Consider the following 21,399-nt stretch of genomic DNA (forward strand, 5'->3'; position numbering starts at 1 on the left):
GCATTTCAATGTGTGCGCTTCACATCTGCTCCATCTCTTCTCCAACACATTGACATTTTTTTTACTTTTAATGAGACAAATACTTGCTTGCTTTCCTGCAGGTGGATCAGTATAGGCTACATTCCAGTTCAAATGTGCACAACTCGCTGACATGCAGGACATTCACTCTGACTGGATCTATTTCAGAGCGGCCCGTCCCTAACATTTTAGTTTTGTCGTATTTCTTCATGAAAATGTATAATTTTTTACTATTCAATTCAGTTTTTTTATATAGTATATTTAAATTCAATTATTCAGCAACAAAACAACCACAGCAAACTAGAACTAGCTAATCAGAAAAGCCCTATGCCTGTCAATCATTCAGCATTTACAGATTTTTTAATCCTTGTGCACTGTTCAAATTAACTACCCTTTTGTTATGTTAGAAATGAAAACATCCACTGAATTAAAAATGCATCAGATAAATTTTTTTCTTTTTTTTTTCTCCATGAATCTGTTAAATCAACCTCAGTCCTGATCAAAACTACTAAATTGCTTAGAAAGTTACAGGATTTTAACTCTTTAATTGCCAAATTCACAAATGATGTCACTGATTTGGTGAATAAAAACACAGAAAATGAAGTATTTTCGATATAAAAAGAAAGTATTTGTGGACAGTTTTTTTCCCTTTTATTACAGTCTTGGATATGTGAAAGATTAGAACATTGCCCTTAATGGATTGGGAGATTTTCGTTTTTTCTCCCTAATTTACTGTTAGTGGCTGTTTTTGCTCTACTGACTTCCATTATAAACACATTTGATGGCACATAAATACACAGTCTTTGTTTTTGTTTACCCCATGTAGTTCTGAGACCTGAAATGCATATTTAGATTTTCTCAGACACATCAAAATAACACTCAAGACTTTTTTTTTTTTTGCACAGGCCTATCTAAAGGGTTAAAAGAGTTCACGTGGATGGTCCAGCACAGCCTTTGCACAGTCGCATACCCTTTGCTTTATCCTGATGCAGACCCTAAATTGCACCTCTCAAAGAATATGTAAATACACATTGCAATAACACAGAGTGAAAGATCTGTAATTGGCGGATTTGGAAGCGTTGACAAGTTTAGACAGGGGTTAAAGCTGTGAGAATGGAGCGAGGCAGGTTGTGCGAGTGTTAAACAAATGTCAAGTCCCGCAAAGAAGTTCCAGATTGATTATTTTGTTTTTTGTTTAATTTATAATTAAAGTTGCTGAAAGTTTGCTGGTTCCTTCCTCTTTTTTTCCTAAATGTGTGTGATTTGGGGCTACTGCTACAGTAGAATTCCACGCATTTCCGACAAAAACTCAAAACGTCGGCTAAGAAACTCAACAAAGTGACAGAGGCCTATCTAAAGGGTTAATGGTACCAACTGATGGTCAACAGAAAAATTGACAAATTTTACCTCTTCCCAACAGGGAAAACCACCAACAATCAAAAATCCATGATTATATGATGTCATGGTTTTGTAATCAAAAGAATGTGGTTATAATGGAAGTCAATGGGGCAACAACAGACACCAACAGTAAAAGTAGGGAGAAAAAATGTAATAAAATCAAAAACAATGTTTCTTCACGTCCAAGACTTTGACAAAAGGTTTAAAATAAAAAAAAAACAGTCCACAATTATTTATATTGAAAATGTCATTTTGTGTGTGTTTTTCACCAAATCAGTGACCTCCTTTATGAATTTGGCAGTTAAAAGAGTTAAAATCCTGTAATTTTCTAAGCAATTTAGAAGATTTAGAAGAAGAAAGAACTGAGGTTGATTAACAGATTTATGCAAAAAAAAATGTATAATATATATGCATTTTTACAGCAGTTTAATTCAGTGGATGTTTTCATCGCAAACACAACAAAAGGGTAGTCAATTTGCCCAGAGTGTATCGTTGAGCTTTTTTTTTAATTCAAAGCATTTAACTCAAAATATGGGTCAAAACAAGATTTGTCACCAAAATCATTCTGTGAGCTGAAACAGAAAAAGTTAAGGCCAAATTAAGATCAAAATCACCCCAGAGTGGATGAAATATCCCCAATAGTACATAAGGGTTAAATATCAGAATTTGAAGAGAGCAAAATCGTGGGGCAAAGGCAGAAAATGCTTACAGAACCGTTAATATGTTGATTATTTTGTGTGATTAGTTAAGTGGATAATAACACAAGCAACGTTTTTGTGAAACGGGCAAGCATCAGACAAAAGAGCAAGTAGACGATCCATATACAAACAAAGTGATATGACAAACTGGGGTTTTTTGTTATGTTGGCGTACAACAAGCATTCTGTTTCTTCATCCCTCTTCAGACTGCTGCTTCCACTTATCCCAAAAAAGGGGGGGAAACGGGCTGTTATGACTGTGTAACATATATTGGGGGTTGTCATGGCGACCATCCTCCCTGCTGCCAGGCTACCTGTGATTGGCCATGCCAGCCACTGATTGGTCGAGACCTCCTGAAGGTTCCAAAGATGCTCTCGGGGAGAGAGAGAAAGAGAGAAAGAAAAAAAAGACGCCAAAAAAACGACACATTGATGGAGTTTTATTGCCGTTTCTTTCCGCCTCCAAATCGCTCCTGCTGTCATCCTTATTTTGATTTATGTATTCCCTGATCTATTTATGCATTTGTGGAAGGGAGCGACAGCTCGGCGAGGCTCTAGGGACCGCCTGCAGTACATTTCCTTTAAAAGGCTGAACGCAGCACCAAAAAAAAAAAAAAGCCCTTGTCTTTTGAATCTCAATTGAAGTCAATGGCGGCGAATCCATGCTCTGAATGCACATACAAAAAAACGTAGGGCCTATTCTTCTGTGAACACGGGTTAAATGAGGGTTTGCTCGTCGCCATGGGAATAGGGAGGGATAGACATGTTGCCTTAAAGATGGGACAGTAGGAGCGTCTTTGTGTCTTTAAAGAGTCTTCCGTCTCCGTCTACAGGAGTCAAAGCATCAGACGGATCAGATCACAGTGGTAATCGACATGGGATTGCGGCACTGGGGGAAGCTTGTTAGAAGCGATAAATGTAAAAAAAAAAAACATGTCAGCTAATAGTGAGTTTAGTCACGGCACTTTGTAGAGGGCCACCTTAAAGAAACAGTTAAATAAAAATAATTGCTGTTTTTTGAAAGCAAAATGAGAATATTTGATAATGTAGTGGTCGTATTTTGGAGTGTAGTCTGATTTGTGAGCAATATTACTTATATGATATGGTTCTTTCAAGGATAGTTGACAGTCTGGCATGTCAATGACAAAATGAACTCTCAGAATCCATCAGAGAAGTCACAAAATTAATTACAAACTTTGACTCACTCTCTCACTGAATCAAGTTCCTAATTTGATTCCTAGGACTCCTGTATACATTTGTCTTATGAACTGATTCTTTTAACCAATAGCAGACGACAACTCCGAATCAGTCTGGTGGTTTTTTACATCCTGATCTCACTTAGTCAGAGAAGTTACTGACTCATACTCTGAATCATAGTCCTTCTGAATTAGTCACAGATTGAGTTTGCTGAATCAATCAGTATAGTTAACATGACACACTCACTAAATCGCGAGTTGTTTCTTTTCAACTGGTTTTTCTCTTGTAGCTCCCATGAACTGGTTCTTTTAAAGGATTCATTCACCCAAAATAAAAATTCTGTTATTAATTACTCTCATTTTGTTCCAATGCCCTGAGACCTTGTTCATCTTCAGAACACAGATTAAGATATTTTAGATCAGTGGTTCTCAACTGGTTTGGCCATGTTGACCACATTCTTACATGGTCATCAAGCCTCAACGCCCACACCGGTGAAGACGAGTCGTGCAGCTTATCACTGCCGGCTTCCCATTGAAAATGAATGACTTCCGGCTACTTTGACGCTCTTGCTGCCTTTGGTCAGTTACGGTTCTTTTAACGAAAATAACACAAGAATACTGAATCAATCTATTGGCTCCATCTCACAACAGACTCATGACTCAAACTGAATCAATCAGACTAGTTAATAAGCTAGCATCGGACTCACTCACTGAATCTTTCCTACTCGTAACTGTAGTTGGATTCAAGAACAAAACTACTTTTGAATAAACTGCACTCAAACTAAGTGAACTATAAAACTAAACTGATCTGCCAATTCCTTCACAAAATGAACTCACAATCAGTCAGACCAGCTACTGAAAATGACATCTGACTTACTGAATCGTGACTCGTAAATCAGACTAGTAATGGGATGGTTATGTGCTGGTGGCATCCAAATGTTCACAAAAGTGCTTTAACCCTTGTGTACTGTTCAAATTGACTCCTCTTTCGTTATGTCGGTGGCTGTTATTACCCCATTGACTTCTATTATAACTACAATTTTTGATTGCAAAGCCATGACATCAAATAATCATGCAGTCATGATTGTTGGTGTTTTTCCCTTTTGGGAAGAGGTAAAACTTTTCATTTTTACTGTTGATCATCAGTTCGCACTATTAACCCTTTAGATAGGCCTGTGCAAAAAAGTTTCTGACTTTTATATGGAGTACTATGGAGTAAATTATAGTGTTTTATAAATACACTTACTATGGTTTGAGAGCTCAACTCCTTAATTTTTATTTTCTCAAACATACCATAGTAAGTACACAAAGATCTCTCTCACAGTCCCACACACACTGTATTTCATATAAGAATATAATTTATCCAGAAATTAAGCTTTTACTGCACTGCAACTGATGATCAACAGTAAAAATAGGAAATTTTACCTCTTCCCAACATGGGAAACCAGCTACAATCAATAATGCATGATTTTGTGTCATGGATTTGCAATCAAAAAATGTCGGTCCCACTTTATATTAAGTGTCCTTAACTAATATGTACTTACACAGAAATTAATAATTCGTAACAATGTACTTATTGTGTAAATACATGTATTTACTGTGTACTTATGCTTGATTAATTACCTTTATGTAAGTACATCTGTAATTTTCTTCTGTAATTACATTTGTAATTTTCTTACATTTGTAAATACACTGTTGACCATGCCTTACACCTTAACCCACCCTTACCACCAAACCTGTCCATAACCCTACCCTATATCCCAACCCAAGAGCACCATAAGTGTTCTCAAATACATTATGAACACAGTAAGTACATTGTATTTATTTTTTGATGCAAGTACATAGTAGTTAAAGACACTTAATATAAAGTAGGACCAAAATGTCATTATAATGAAAGTCAATGGAGCAAAAACAGTCACTAACATAACGAAAGGGCAGTCCATTTGCTGCAATGTTGAGTTTTTGAAAAAATTTCGAAGCATTTGCCTAAAATGTGTCGAAATAAGATTTGTCAACAAAATTTCATCAGTTTGCTCTAACAGAGAAAGTTGTGGCCAAATTAAGACTCAAAATCCCCCCAGAGTGGATGAAAACATCCTGAGTAACACATAAGGTTATACACATAAAACATAAATAAAACATGTCTATTTTGTAAGCCTGCTTCGGGTATATCTGAGACAAGTGAACCAATTCATCACACTTGAAACAAGAAACCAAATCAACAGATTCTATGAAATGATCCAAAACAACAACAACAATATATTTCTCAAGCAAGACATGGCCATTTGTTTCCATCAGTACACCAATAAAAGTCTGAAGTGAAAGTGAATGTCAAGGTTATACATTAACATTGATTTCATGTTCCTTGGTCAAAAATAAATGAATAAATACTACAATGTTTTATAAAAAAGAAGAACAATACAAGACTGGAGTGATTCAATTGAGTTTTAGTTAAGTGAACTCTTTAGATACTGAATGTGTGTGTGAGTAAGTGTGTGTGTGTGTGTGTACCTGTGGTATTGTGCTTGAAGGAACTGGAACTCGTCCTTGATGCGGTCGCACGAGTCTGACGTTGTGAACTTCAGCTGCTGTGATGAAGCCTGGAACGAAAACAATTTACGGTGGTCAATCGCATTATTCAGAAAACGTGTGTTGCAACATCAGCTGGCCATCTGAGGGGCGATGATGCACCGCCGCAGCCGTTTCAATGCCAAGAATGGAAAATTTCAGCCAAAACAGATGCGCCCGTCTAAACGTGGGGAATTCTGTAATCAAGAGTGAATTCAAGTGTACTGTATAAAAAAAACATTGAAAAATAAAACCTCGAAGGCTTACTGCGACATTCAAAGCTCATAATTTTGGAGGCGTCTGTCATGTCTGGAGCTTCACATCAGTCGTGGTTTCTGAATTACATGTATTGCGCTCGCAGGTGAGATTATTTCCCTAGTGTGGACGCCACACCTGCAGGGAAAATGCAGATGTTATTGGAGCGGTTTTGCGCTTTTCAGAGTGGATTTTTACTAGACATGGTGATTCGCTGGCACTTTTCCCAATAACCAACTGCCATTCTCGAATTTTGATGAATGCAGGCCTTGCAGCTTTCAGTGTAATTCTAGTATAGCTGAATAAAGAAGAAACCCCAAGACAATCTCTGGTGTCTTCCGTGTTTCAGATTTGGGCTACTTTAAAATGATCCCAAATTTATATGTTGGGTCATTTTGACAGCTCGAGTACATGACAGGAGACTTGCCTCAAATATTTCGGGGTAAGAGGGGGTTCAGTGACAAGAAAGCTATTCCTTGGCACTATTCAAGCCATTACTTTCAGATTTAAAATTAAATTAGCATATACAATTTAAATCAATCAATCAATCAACCATTCCATCAATCAGTCTATCTATCTATCTGAAACTACATCCCTTTAAATCAGTCTTATTTTAGTATAACTTTTTCCTTCACTTTCGTCAATCGGTGAAGTTTGTTCCTCACCACTGTCGACATTGGCTTGCTCGGTTTGGGACTTGTGGAGCTGCACATGGATGAATTTGCTCTTCAGCACTTAGACTTTTAGCAGTTAAAATTAAACCACACTGAACTGAACTAAACTGAACTTTAACTCTGAAAACTGTTTCAATTTGCTGCAATCTTCTATGTGAAGCTGCTTTGACACAATCTACCCTGTAAAAGCGCTTTAGAAATAAAGATGAATTGAATTGAAAAAGTATAACAGACATACTACAGTTTTAATGATACTTATTAGTTATCTCTTAATATTTTTCCTGTACATTTCCTTTTTATTTCTTTTTGTGTCCAAGTTCGCTTTTTAAGATCTAAATAGTTTTTATTAGTATTCATATTATGTTTTAGTTACTTAAAAAAACTAGGATTGTCGCCAGATTATTAATTAATGTTGTGATACGATAGTAGCTGAAGTATCATGATACAATTGTGATATTAGAATTCAAACTCAAATTCATGAAATAAAGAAAATTGTCAGAAATACTGTATTTTATGTTATAATAGATCTACTTGAATTGAATTAATAATTCTATTATTACTAAAAAAAACTATTTGCACATCACTTCATCTAAAATGTATTTATTTTGGTTATTTTGTAGATAACTGACCAACAAAAAATACATTAAAATAAAGATACAAATTATACCAAACGAAATTAGTTACAAAAACAGCCATTTCCAACCGAATGAGGCTTTATGAAGTGGTCAAAAATTGTTTCAATGTTTCCTGTATCTATTGTTCTTTTTTTCAGTCTTATCAGGTAAGGATCCAAAGTAATTCAAAATTTCACTTTGATTAGGGAGTCGCTCTTTTTAAAAGATTGTTGCGGTTGTTGTAGCTACTAAATCATATTGACAGGAGCAGAAATGAACTGATTCAGATTCAAACTGAAGCATCGGAAAACGTGCAATGGGCTACCATGAAGGTGCAAATTTTATGGTATCTGAAAACTGGACTGACAGATTTTCAATTTACTAGAACGTCTATGTTAAGCTGCTTTGACAGAATCTACATTGTAAAAACGCTATAGAAATAAACATGAATTTAACTGAATTCTACACAATTTTGCAACCTTAGAGGGCTCCATAAACTATTAAAATAAAATGGTCTATTGTTGCACAAATGTGTGAGCATTTTAGTGATTCCACATGCAACATTATATATTGTAGATAGACAGTTATTGACGGTACTACTGTTTACAAACTATAGTGGCAACGCCATATTTTGGAGCCATTGTATCATGATACTACCATAGTACCGGTAAACTGTGCAACCCAAGTACATACTATGTAAAAAAGAAAAATATTAACTTGCCAACCAGATACATTAACAGGATTTAAATGTCCTATAAAATTACTACATAAAAGGAACAACTTTTTATACAGATGTAATGTTTTAGTTTGAGTTAACTACAAGAACCCTTCATATGTTCTCAATAACACAAGACTTGAACGTTAACAAAAAATAAATATTCCAAGTAGGGCTGCCCGATATTGGAAAAATCTGACATTGCGAGGTTTTGTTTTTCTGTGATATTTATTGTGATATACTTTGAATTTTTGGTCACACTTTAAGGTTAAATTCTTGCTCCTGGCAAACAATTCTGACTTTTGCTTCAATCAACTCATAACTTGCTCCTTATTAATAGTTATTAAGGTAGTTTAGGTATTGGGTAGGATTACGATGTACAATAAGATTATACAGAATATAGGCTAGGGATGCTTTGATCGATCAACCGGAGATCAGTATCGGTCAATAATATAACGTAATAAACAAACTACAAACATAGATACATGCAACAAAGCAAAGATAAAAGTAAAATTAAAAGTGCATGCTAGGGTTGTCACAATTCAGAAGTTCGGTACCAATCGATACTAAAGTTTTAAAAACGTCCAATTTCACTGACATTTGAGCACTGTTGAGCACGTTCTTAAACAGCGCTGATTTGCCATTGTGTTTACGTGGTCAACAGAAATTACTGTGATTGACCGTGAAGGTCATCAGTTCACCAAACTGACATTCTTTTAAATTTTAGTATCGAATGGTACCGAATTCCAGTATCATGCATTTTAATGTAAAAAATTACACTGCAAAGTCAACTCAACATTGCATATCTATGCGATGGGACTATTGTGAATACACACATTGCAATATCGATGCAGAAATTATATATTGCGCAACCCTAATTCCAAAGATAGAGTACACAATATAAAAAACAATTAAAAACTATTGTGTTAATACAATTATAGAAAATATACTTTAACATTACCACAGCAATATATGCTATCAAAATAGCACTAATAATTATTTATCATTCATAATTCCACTGATAAATCATCTAACATTTTTTATCTCGATAATAAAATAACCACATTAACAATAATAAACGTGATGTCCCTTGTTAATTGTGACGTCACGCCAAGCAGCTTCTGGGTCCAAGCGCCATATCAAACATGGGGAGACTCAACAAATGGTAATAAACGTTTACAAAGCGATGTAATACTTTCGAAAATCACAATCGCAAAATATATATTTATGCCTAATATCCGATGGCCAGAAAGTGATAAATGTTTTATAAATTGTTAAAATATTGATGTCTGTGATGCAGCAAGTCCAGAGACTGATGTGTACACCATGATTTTATATAAGATAATGTGTGATATGACTAAAAAGTTATATTAAAGTTATATACGAATATTTTCTCATTTCAAATGAGTAGCGGCTTGGACACGTTATACGACACCGATACGTCACGACTAAACAAGTAGATAGTGCTACTAGTAATAACAAAAAGCAAACATAAACAAACAAATTTCAGACAGCGGTCATCAATAAGCATGCTCTGTTGTGATTTATTGACTGCTCTTGATCTCTTCTGAACAATCGAGCAGCTGATTCATCATGTTATTTTACAAATTGCCAACCTGTTCTTGACTCCGTTTTCAAGTGTTTGCATTTTTCGTTTCAAAAATCCCGAGCCACTCTACGGGTGAAGAGCTCGGTGGATGAAATTCTCCAAACCCACGGTACGAGCGGACCAACCTTTAACACAAACTGTGTACTTAGCCCGAGTGCTCCGTGCTCTGCTGCATATGAAAGAGAGGCTTGTGTCAACAGCGAGCACTTAGAGCCCAAACAGTCAATCTTTTTCAGACGCCGCTAACAGTAGGCCTCACATTTCTGCATTGGCTATGGGAGATACGGTTTCCTTGGGGAATTCTGGGGGATCGGGGCAGAGTGTCCGGCAACGAGGAGATCATGGGTGTTACGTACGACACAATACTCGCTTTCAGCGGCTGCTATGTTGACCTGTTTGCTACACCATCACGTCATCTGGACTGTTTCAGTTAACGCTGAACAGTGTTGGGCTGTGTGTTGAACAGAGAGAGACTTTAAAACCGCCGTTAATACATTAATACATGCGTGTTGAAACAGATTTACACATCTAAACATGTGCTTAGGGGCCCCTAAAGAAGTTTGCTCTGAGCAGAATTATGGTGCTTTTTTAATAATGACTGAACTTTGGCAGTTTTTCTTGTTCGGGGTTTTCACCTTTATTGGATAGAACAGTAGAGAGTATTGACAGGAAAGCATGGGGACCAGAGAGAGGGGAAGGATCAGCATAGGACCGCGAGGCGGAATCGAATGTGTCGACGCACTACCACTACACCACTGGTGACGACAAACTTGGCAGTTTGACATTTATTTATTTTGTGCTAGGTAACCTTTGGAAAGGGTACCCAAAAATATAGTATGGTACGGTTCACTTTTTGGTACCCTTTGACAGTGAAACGGGCATAAAAGCGCACCAACCATTACCGTACCACGCAGTGAAAACGGGCCATTACTAATGCTAACTAGATCTAAATCAGGTGTACCCACTCTTGTTCCAGAAGATCTATCTTCCTGTAGAGTTCTGCTCCAACCCTGATCAAAAACAAGTAAACCAACAAAGTAGGATCTGAAGGAACACTGGTAATTAAAGACGTGTGTTTGATCAAGGTTGTATATGAACTCTGCAGAAAGGTAGATCCCCAGGAATAGGAATTTTAAGTGAAGAAGTGGGTGAACAAGTGAGCAAGCGACTAACTGAGCAAGTCAATAATAAAGTAAATGAACAAATAATTGAGTAAGTGAATAAGAGTAATCAAGCGTGAGTGTGCAATTAAGCAAGTTAATAAGCAAGCAAAAAATCAGTGAATAATCAAACGAATGAGTAATTGATTAAGTGAATAAACAAGCAATGAACATGTAAGCTAGTATGCTAGAGCAGTGTTTCCCAACCCTGTTCCTGGAGGCACACCAACAGTACATATTTTGGATGTCTCCGTTATCTGACCCATTAACTTCAGGTGTTGGAGTCTCTTCTGATGTTATGATAAGTTGATTCAGGGGCGTTTGATTAGGGAGAGGTTGAAAATGTGAACTGTTGGTGTGCCTTCAGGAACGGGCTTGGGAAACACTGTGCTAGAGAACGAACGAATAAATGACCAAACATACATATAGAAATGAACTTTTTTGCGTGTGAATTGAGATAAGTGTGCTATTTTTGAAATATGTTATTCCCATTTAACATTTCACAAAGAACATTTGTGTTTATCCCATTAAAGTAGACCTGAGCTGTACAAGAATAACTGGAAATAGATTCTCGGAAACATGGCAAAAATAGCAGCTGAGTGATTTGACTCTTTAAACGTGACTCATCGCCTCTACCGGCTACAGATTCAGTTCACGAACGTAATGGGATTCAAACCTGCAACCCTTTGGTTAGCAGGCCAAATCATTCACCACCTACACCAGCCTTAATAAAGCGATTGGAAAGTTGCAGAGCTTAGTCTAATGATTTAAAGCTTTAGAGCAAATCCCGTATTCACTTTTAAAAGCAGAAAAACCACACACAGACGCACTCATGCAGCACGAGAGCCAAAATATGGGACAATCCCTAATTTGACTCTGCTTCTGTGCGCTTCTCCTTTGAGATGCAATTAAACCATTAAAAGGCTTTATACGCTGGTGGGCAAATTGTGAGTCTTCTGTGGCTAAATGGGATTCATCATTCCCGTAATTTACAGTTGTGCCTCCCACCCCACCGTTTAACAGAAAAAGAAATGTTCTAGAAAATTCTTTCAACTCTAATGTCGGCACTTTTTTTTCCCCCTGTCCCAAGGGATTGCGTACAAAGGCCCAGATGTAGTTATCTGAAGAGGAGAAGTGAGGCTTTTCACACTTGAATTGCAGTGAATGTTGTGAAAAGCCAGCAAACTAAGAGGCATTAGGACCACTAGAGCCAAATTCTCACTGCCAGTCTTCCTGTATCTGATGCGGAGTTGGAAATAGCAAACTAATCATGCTAATTCTGCAGTATACAGTATGTGCACCAAGCAAAGCAATACAAGGCCCAATGGGATATTTCATTCGCCACATTCTGTAGTATACAACAACATGCTGCAAGGCATACTGTATTCCACAATGTATTCTTAATATTTCATTATTTTATCCAAACTCACATAGAAGTCCTACAGAGAATGGAGAGTCTTTAAATGAATGATTTTAACAGTGATATTTGTTCTTTGGTTAATGCTAACCAATACATTTAAATGTCCTCACCCTTTACTTACACTCAAGTGGTTCAAAATTGGCAAATTTATTTCATTTGTTGTACAAAAAAAAAAAACAATAAATAAATTATATATATATATTCTGAAGAATATTGGAAAAAAGCACCCATTGACATGCACTACCTGACATGTCGCCTTGACAAGTTTTAGGAACAACAAATAATAACTTGACTTCTAGTTGATCATTTGGTATCAAAAGTGGCTTATATGAAAGGCAAAGGCCTCTAAATTACGCTTATTTTACTAAAAAAAATATGATCATGCCTTGATTTTTAACTATTTAATTAGGACAGTAAGGTCTGATTTTTCTTAGACAAAAATCGAGTCACTTAACAGAAATAGTGTACAGTGTAGAATATAAAGTCATGGTGCAGTGGAAAAGAGTTAATATTGTGTATGACTCCCATACATCTCTGCAATGACTCAAATAACTTAATAGAGTCATCTAAAATGGAAAAGAAAGCGTTCTTGCAGGACTCCCAGAGTTCATCGAGATTCTTTGGATTCATCTTTAATACCTCCTCCATCTTACCTCAGACATACTCAATAATGTTCATGTCTGGTGACTAGGCTGGCCAATCCTGGAGCACTTTTGGAACTCTGATGTGGAGGCTGAAGTACAAGAAGTAGTGCTATCCTGCTGAGGAATTTGCCCTCTCCTGTGGTTTATAATTTAATGGGCAGCACAAATGTCTTGATACCTCAGGCTGTTGATGTTGTCATCCAGTCTACATATCTCTCAAACACCCCCATACTGAATGTAACCCCAAACCATGATTTTTCCTTCACCAAACTTGACTGATTTCTATGAAAATCTTGGGTCCAAGCAGATTCCAACAGGACTTTTGGAACGATTGAAATGAAGATCAACAGATGATTCATCTGAATAAATGTTCTGCCAGTTTTCCAAATGATCAACTAGAAGTCACGTTATTATTTGTTGCATTTACAACTGGAATCGACGACAAGACTTCTGTCATGTAGTGTAGTAGGAATAAAAATGGAAGTCATTGGCGTATTAATTTTTTTTTTTTCAAATATACTTCAGAATATCTTTGGGTTGAACAGAAGAACGAAACTCAAACAGGTATGGTACAAGAGGAGAATGACTAATTAATAAAATTTTTGGGTGAGGTATTCCTTTAGTAGCATAAGCAGTGTATTATTAGGCCGTAATATACATGGCTAAAGTCCAAGAATTAAGGCAACTCAGCATTTTGACACATAAGCAGGTATTTGACCAATCAAGTCGCAATAAGCCACAAAAGAGGGTCTAAATAGTGTTTTATGCTGATGTCTCTTTCTGAGCGCGTTTCAAGTGTTTGCACCACCAAAAGTGTCCTGTCAGTTTTTTCACATTACTCAAACACATCCTAATCTTCCTTTGTTCATATCAACAAGGGACCAAGGATGATGTATACAAGCAGCACTGCACTGCATGGATGAGTTTACAGTGAAACAAAAAAAATCTATGTGTTCTGACATTATTATATTTCACCCAACCCACCTATCACACTTCTTCTGACATGCTGTCATCCCACGCTTGCAAAACATTTTCACAGATTTCGAATCGAGCACTTTATTTAAAATAAATAAATGCTTAAATAGGCCAGTCCTAAATTAAACGCAGTTAGCACTCCAGTAACTTTACAGTGTGGCTCTCAGATTTTATCCACAATATCGTCATTTTTGTTCTGAAGATGAAGGAATGTCTTCAGATTGATATGAGGGTGAGTAATTAAACAAGTCATGAGTGACATGACGTTAATACCACCATGTCTGCATTATTTATTTCTAAAGACGGCCCCATACTGGACAAGAAGCACAGTGCTGTTGAGTCTATGACAACTCAAGGTTTCGCTTTGTGGTGCAGCAAGAATTTGAAGCACAGAGTGGTGCCATGACTTGAAGTTTCTTGAAGTTTGTTCATTCATTTTCCTTCGGCTTATTCCCTGATTTATCAGGGGTCGCGCTACAGCAGAATGAACCACTTAAGTTTGTCCGTATTTGCCCAAATAAAGTGAATTTGGCAGCATACATAAATGAGCCTGTTAACATTTATTTTGCTGTTAATAGACACGGGCAGCACAGTGGTTAGTACTGTTGCCTCACAGCAGAAAGTTTCTGGTTTAAGTCCCAGTTGGGTCAGTTGGCATTTCTGTGTAGAGTTCATGTTCTACCCGTGTTCGTGTAGGTTTCCTCCCGGTGCTTCGGTTTTCCTCACAGTCCAAAGACATGAATAATAGGCGAATTGGGTAAACAACATCGGTTATAGTGGATGAATGTGAGAGTGTATGGGTGTTTCCCAGTACTGGGTTGTGGCTGAAAGGGCATCCGCTGCTTAAAACATATGCCAAATTAATTGGCGGTTCATTCTGCTTTGGCGACCCCTGATAAATAAGGGACTAAGCCGAAGGAAAATGAATGTTTGAGTGTTTCTAGATACTGTTGCTGTCCATTTTGAAACACAGAACTGATTCCGAACTTTTCTGAATCAATTCAAAATCTCTGGAGAAAGAATCCCAATGCACTGATGAAGCTTACAATAAAGTATTGCATTATATATCATTAGAAGTTTTCCAAATGCCATGGCTTAAATTTTATCTCAAAGATGCTCATGCACATTTAGAATCCATAATACAATCAGGTATTCAAACATATAACACTGAAGCAGTGTTGGGCGGTAGCGTCGCTACTAGTGATGCCACTAGCGTCGCTACTAGTGATGCTACTAGCTTAACTACATTTCTCAGTAGCGTGGCGGTAGCGTCGCTACTTTCTAAATCAAATAGTTTTTCAGTAGCGAAGTAAGTAGCGCAGTAGCGTCCACACAAGCTACATTTACCGATCACAGATCAATAAGTGACGGCACCAACATTCACGGAGCTTTGAGGCCGGTGTCTAGCCAATGAAAGCAAATCCATATGATGGCGAGAGTGACGATTTCTTCTTCTTCTTCCTGTTTTACGGTGGTCGATGAAAAACTTTTTGGTGCGTTACTGCCACCTCTCACTCTGGTCTGTGACGTTGCCAACCAATTAAGCTAACAAGAAACTTGCTTCATGGTAAGATGAGGGAGAGGAGTTATTTCTGAAGCAGGATTCCTCGTGACCATACTTTGAGAAGTACATGTTAAGATGCAATACCATTAATTGTAATGCTGTGCTCGATAAATACTTTAGTAATTTATAATAAGAACTATAATGTTTTTGAACTACACAATAGTGAAGTACATAAATTAATTTGTTGTGGTGCTTAATATTAATTATTTCCCTTTACAATAAATTACTATAGTATTTTAAATGTGAACTTTTTTAAATGTGTATTTTAAATGTGTAATTTTCAATAAATTACTATAGTATTTTAAATGTGAATTTTTAGTTTTTGCTGTTATATACTATCATTTGTTTCGGTTTGGTACAGCTACTAAAGAATATTATTTGCAGTAAATAATTGAACTGAACAATTCAGCCTCATATGTTTCATTGACTGGTTTATAGATCAATAGGATATGATGGACTTGGATTCAAGTTGCTTCTATTTTAAAATGAAAATTGCAAAAATAGCTTAGATGTAGCTAAGCTACTTTTGCCAAGTAGCTTTGAGCTTAGCTTGCTACATTTCCCAAATGGTAGCTTTTAATGTATTTAAGCTACATTTTAAGTAGCGTAGCTAATAGCTTAGCTCACTACATTTTTCAAGTAGCTTGTCCAACACTGCGCTGCACATAGCGACAATTTCTGACCGTTGAGATTCTGCAGTTTAGTCGATTCCTGACTACTCCTGACCAGCTTATTTGCATTTAAAGATACACACAAGCAAAACATTGGTTTTGCTGGCATCCAAATCGGCAAAATGGACAAGCCTAACTAAAATGTAGGGTATTTTGAGCTCAAACTACACAAACACATTCTGCAGGTGCCATTATTATATATATATATATATATATATATATATATATATATATATCGTCAAAAATGACATCATAAGACCTCTTCAAAGCAGTTCGATTCTTCACAGAGAAAGAAGCAACATGGGGGTTGGAGAACCGGAAGCCAGCCTGCAAAATTATAGTGAAGATTAATCATGTGTGGGGCAGGAAGTTGTTTTTGATGATTATCTCTTCACCAAGCCTCGGTCTTAGTCCCCTTTCGCTTTGGGAGAAACAGTGTTATCCCGATCCCCGCTTCAATCCGTCCTCATCGACTCGTTTGAAAGAGGATTATTCACCTTTTATCACTTCAGACGCCGCATGCTCCCAAACACAAGCTGGAAAGGCCAAGAGTGGCAGTCAAATTACAGACAAATAGCTGTCACACGGCATAAAGGATACACAACACAGCGGGTAGGGGGTAGTGAAAGAGCGAGCGATGGGAACGTCAGTCAAAAAGTGAGCACAAACAGCACAGAGCTTCGAAACTGAAAATTAAAAGCAGGCGGGTCAAGGTGATTGCGAGATTACAGGCAGAACAGTGGCGATCGTGATTGATGCCATGTTGGTAAAGAGCTCGGCACGGGTCAGAGACTCCGGAAGACAGCCGATTACTCCCGACCCTGTAACAAATGGCACAGCCACAGGAGGCGAGCCACTGCCCACAAATAATGACCCCTTGGAAAGATCCCTGCAGACTTCTGGACTTCACATTTCACAGTAAAACCAAAACAAAGCCAGATTGGCTAATTAACACTCAGCTGTCCTGTCAGACTGTGTTATTTAAGTAATATTTATATACTTTTAATTCAAGTTTCAGCAGCTTTAGTACTTCAGGGTAAACTTATTTTGTCTCCCTTTGTTTCATACATTATTCGTTTCTACTTTACCTAAACTACAAAAGAGTGCTGAAAAATTGTGTATTCTGGTTAAGATATAATCAGTAGGTTGGCGCCATTCGTCAAAGTCCATTTTTTTTTTCCAATTATGTACGACTTACATTGACAAGAAAATATCTTACATTGAAGACAAAAATACACATTTCTATTCTATATCTGATTTATTTTCACATATGAAAATGATATCAACTCCAAGTGCCGTTTTATTACTTACAAGTTCATAGAGTACGTCTAAATATGTAGTAAATTAATGTAATGAGGACTGAGTTTAGCTTGATCTACTAAAACAAGACTCAAAAACCAGACAGATTTTATTCAGAAAAATAAGTAGATGTTTGGAATAACTTTGATTAACTTTACTGGTCAAATTTACTGTTTGGTATTACTGCTCCACTGAATGTCTGCATTATAGGCTGAAGTCTCGTCATTCAGGTAATTGTGTTATATTTTCTTTCCTTTGGTCAAACTTTTGTCATACTTCATTTTAAGGTGCCATTCTCACTGGTAGTTTGCTATTTTGTCTTCGTGGTGGGACAAATTATGTTGAAGCATGTTTTCCCAGGTTATTGATGCACTCAGTTTTACTCTGTTTGTATTTTGTTATAAAAAAACCTGTTGTTTAACCCTATCAAATACCTAAACCCAAATATTAATAAGCAGCAAATTAGTTTTAGCTTAGTCTCATTTAATTGTTTGTTATCATTCAGAATAAAGCTGCTCACTACACATCTACATGTTAGCCACGAACACAGAGATCTACCTTATTTAAAACATTTTAACTATGTTTAATTCACAAAATGAGTGGGAACCCTACTGTTAAAGGCTATTTCTGAGATGATATCTTTAGTCCAATATATCATCTTATTTTTGTTTTTCGTCATGTGTATTTAAAGAACAGCTAGAATTTGCTATTCTTTTAGTTTGTTTGTTTGTTCTTTTCTTTTTTTCAGACCCGAGTTTGACAATGTATAAATGGTCAGAAGCGGGACATTTCACTGCTGAAATTCCCATCTCCGACAGTGTCTAGAACGCAGCATTATATTATTGGTTTCACATTAGGTAGTTCCGCGTTAATCTCTCTGAAGCAGCACCAACTCTGGCATTATTCTGACGCCATTTGTCATGGTAGCATATAGTGCTGTACGATATTGGAAAAATGTGATATTGCTATATTTTATTTTTCTGCGATATCAATATAGTTTCATAAGATGGTTTAAACAGCACTATTTGACGATTTTTTGGGGGAGTCTAAGAGTATTCAGGTACAGAAATTGAATCTTACTTGAATATTTTCTTTGTCTTGTTTCTAGAACAAAGTAGGGTTGTCATGATACTGGAATTTGGTACCAATTGATACTGTCATTTTAACAACGTCCATTTTCCGCTAACATTTGACAACTATTGAGCACGTTCTTAAACCACGCTGATTTGCCATTGGGTTCACATGCTCAATAGAAATGACTGTGATTGGCTGTGAAGGTCATCAGTTCACCGAACTCACCGCTGTTTACTAAGTGTAAACACAGGTACAGGCACACTGGAGTGTTTCAAAGTCACGTCGATCAGCTGGTTTGTCTATAAGCTGACCACTGATGAATCGCAGCTTCAAAACGCTCCAATGTCCCTGTATCTGTGGTTACACTCAATAAACAGCAATGAGTTCGGTGAACTGAGGACCTTTACGGCCAATCACAGTCTTTTCTGTTGAGCAAGTGAACACAATGGCAAGTCAGCACTCTTTGAGGACACACTCAACATTGATGAAATAATAGCGGGAAATGGACGTTTTTAAAATTTAAGTATCGATTCCAGTATTGTGACAACCCTAGTCCAAATATCTAAAATTTACTTTGTTTTGTTTTCAAACTTCAGAAGGAATAAGGCAAAATTAAGAGGTTATTCCTTAAAACAAGCAAAGGTATCCACCAGTGAAATAAAATAATCGAGCTTTTTCTTTGAAATGTAGATATTTGCACTAGAAACAAGACAAAAATTCTAATACGAAAAACATTTTTTGCATAAATCATATAAATTCTGTAAAAATACAGTAATTACATACAATTTTGTAGCTCCTGGTCAACTTTAATCCAGACTCAAAATTGCATATCTTGCGATGTGACTATTGTGGATGCATACATTGTGAAATCGAAGCTAAAACCATATATCAGACCCCCTAGTTTTTCCATGTTTTTTTGTGATTTTTTTCAACAAAAATGACTGATTTTGTGGCGGTAATTCCCAGACATTTGCTGACAATTATGCGATTAAAAATATATACAAACGGAAAAAATTATATGTATTTACTATATTAGGTAACCTACTATGTTAGGTGTGCAATCTGAAAAAATGAAAATGACACAAAGCTTCGTTATTTTAGTCTCTTGACAAGACAAATCTAAAACTGTAGAGATTAAGCCAAAGGAAGGTTTTATAACTCTTAATTTTATCCACGATCTTACTTTCGGTCAGATTTCACTCCCCGGAGCATCTGACATCATGTCACACAAAGGACATGCGTTAGGGATTCCCCAACCGTATTACATCTGATTGCCGTAAAAGTCTTCAAGGCAGGGAAGCGTTTGCTCTTGTTAAGTGCAGGGAAAAAGTTCAAAATGACAAATGATTTAACAAAATCATTTATCGATTTAAGGCTCATCATAATACCAGCCATACATGTAAAGCACAAATAATGTCCTTCAATTCGGTCACATCTAGCGGCCGTCACCCTTAAACCAATCTCATCTCTTGTCTGTTCTATTGCTGCGTTTGCTCCAACTTTCTTTTACAGTCTAAAGCATGTCAAACGCACAAAACACCCAATTCGCGCCACAAGATGCCAATATCGCATCTTTGCTATGACTACATGTAAATCACTCGCGCTTTGTTGGCGTCTGCTTACTGCACAAGCTGAAAACTCCCCCACGCCCCCTTCCATGTAATTTAATGATTGTGAGGGCACAGGTGAGACGTCATTTTTCGAGAGACACTCAAATACATCACGTGCGCTTGATTATATGGTTTGGAATTTGATGTTTTATGAGATTATTTGTTTAATACAATCGAGAAGTGTGTTTTCTTTGAGCAGATAAAATTACAGGTTCAATTCGTATACATAATTGCTTATATTTAAATTAAAAAAATGTATACTTTAAGTATTGTTGTCACAATATTGGTGTTCGGTACCAATTGATACTGGAATTTTAAGAACATCAATTTCCCGCCAACATTTGAGTGCTGTTGAGCACATTTTTAAACGGTGTTGATTTGCCATTGGGTTTAAGTGCTCAACAGAAAAGACTGTGATTGGCCGTGAAGGTCATCAGTTCTAGAGCGTTTTAAAGCCGCGAATCATCAGCAGCTTTAAAACTTGCTTATAGACAGCTTATAGACAAACCAGCTGATCGACGTGACTTTGAAACACTTCATTGTTCCTGTACCTGTGGTTGCACTCAGTTAAAAGCAATGAGTTCAGTGAACTTCACGGCCAATCACAGTCTTTTCTTTTGAGCAAGTGAACACAAATGGCAAATCAGCGCTGTTTAAGAACGTGCTCAGAAGTAGGGCTGTGTGATTTGGGGAAAATATCTAATTGCGATAAATTTTTTTTTGGTAGATATTGCAATTTCAATTTAATCTGCGATTTAATTTTGTGGTCAAGCTTCAGCTCAATAATCTGTATCGTAGCTTCTTTCTGCTACAATGCAGCAAGTGTTAGTTTTAAAAAGAAACCGAAAAGATTTTAACTTACTACAAATTGTTTTTAAATTTCCAGAAATTAAACACTCACTTTTCTCTAGAGCAAACAGTAAGCATAAATAATATGACCTTACCTTTCTGTAAACAAGTTGAACTCAAATTAGGGAGATATTGTAGCTTATTATGTAAAGAAAAAATAATAATGATAAAAATATAGAACACTCAGCAAACTAGCATGGTTAATAAGAGCCTTTCTGTAGCTTATATTGTCTAAAAAAATAGGCTAAAATAGGTGCGAGACGGAGGTGTATATCTCCTATCCTGCGAGGTACTGCGTAGTGGCATTAGTTATCTCCTGGATACGGTTGCACCAGATGTTCATGAGTTTTTTCTTATACTAGAAGGTAATGTCCACACTAGGGGCTTTG

The 21,399-nt window shown here is 36.7% G+C and overlaps 1 protein-coding gene across 2 annotated transcripts in view; it reads right to left on the reverse strand.

The window, feature by feature from the left end:
* tle5 (TLE family member 5, transcriptional modulator) overlaps window positions 1–21,399 on the reverse strand; it is a 52,749-nt gene that overhangs the window by 15,831 nt on the left and 15,519 nt on the right. For both annotated transcript variants that reach the window (XM_056448260.1, XM_056448259.1), the window contains exon 2: window positions 5,821–5,909. In XM_056448260.1, the coding sequence (XP_056304235.1) occupies window positions 5,821–5,909 (89 nt within the window). The remainder of the gene's footprint in view (window positions 1–5,820; window positions 5,910–21,399) is intronic.

This window comes from Danio aesculapii, chromosome 22, assembly GCF_903798145.1.
Source record: "Danio aesculapii chromosome 22, fDanAes4.1, whole genome shotgun sequence".
NCBI lineage: Eukaryota > Metazoa > Chordata > Actinopteri > Cypriniformes > Danionidae > Danio > Danio aesculapii.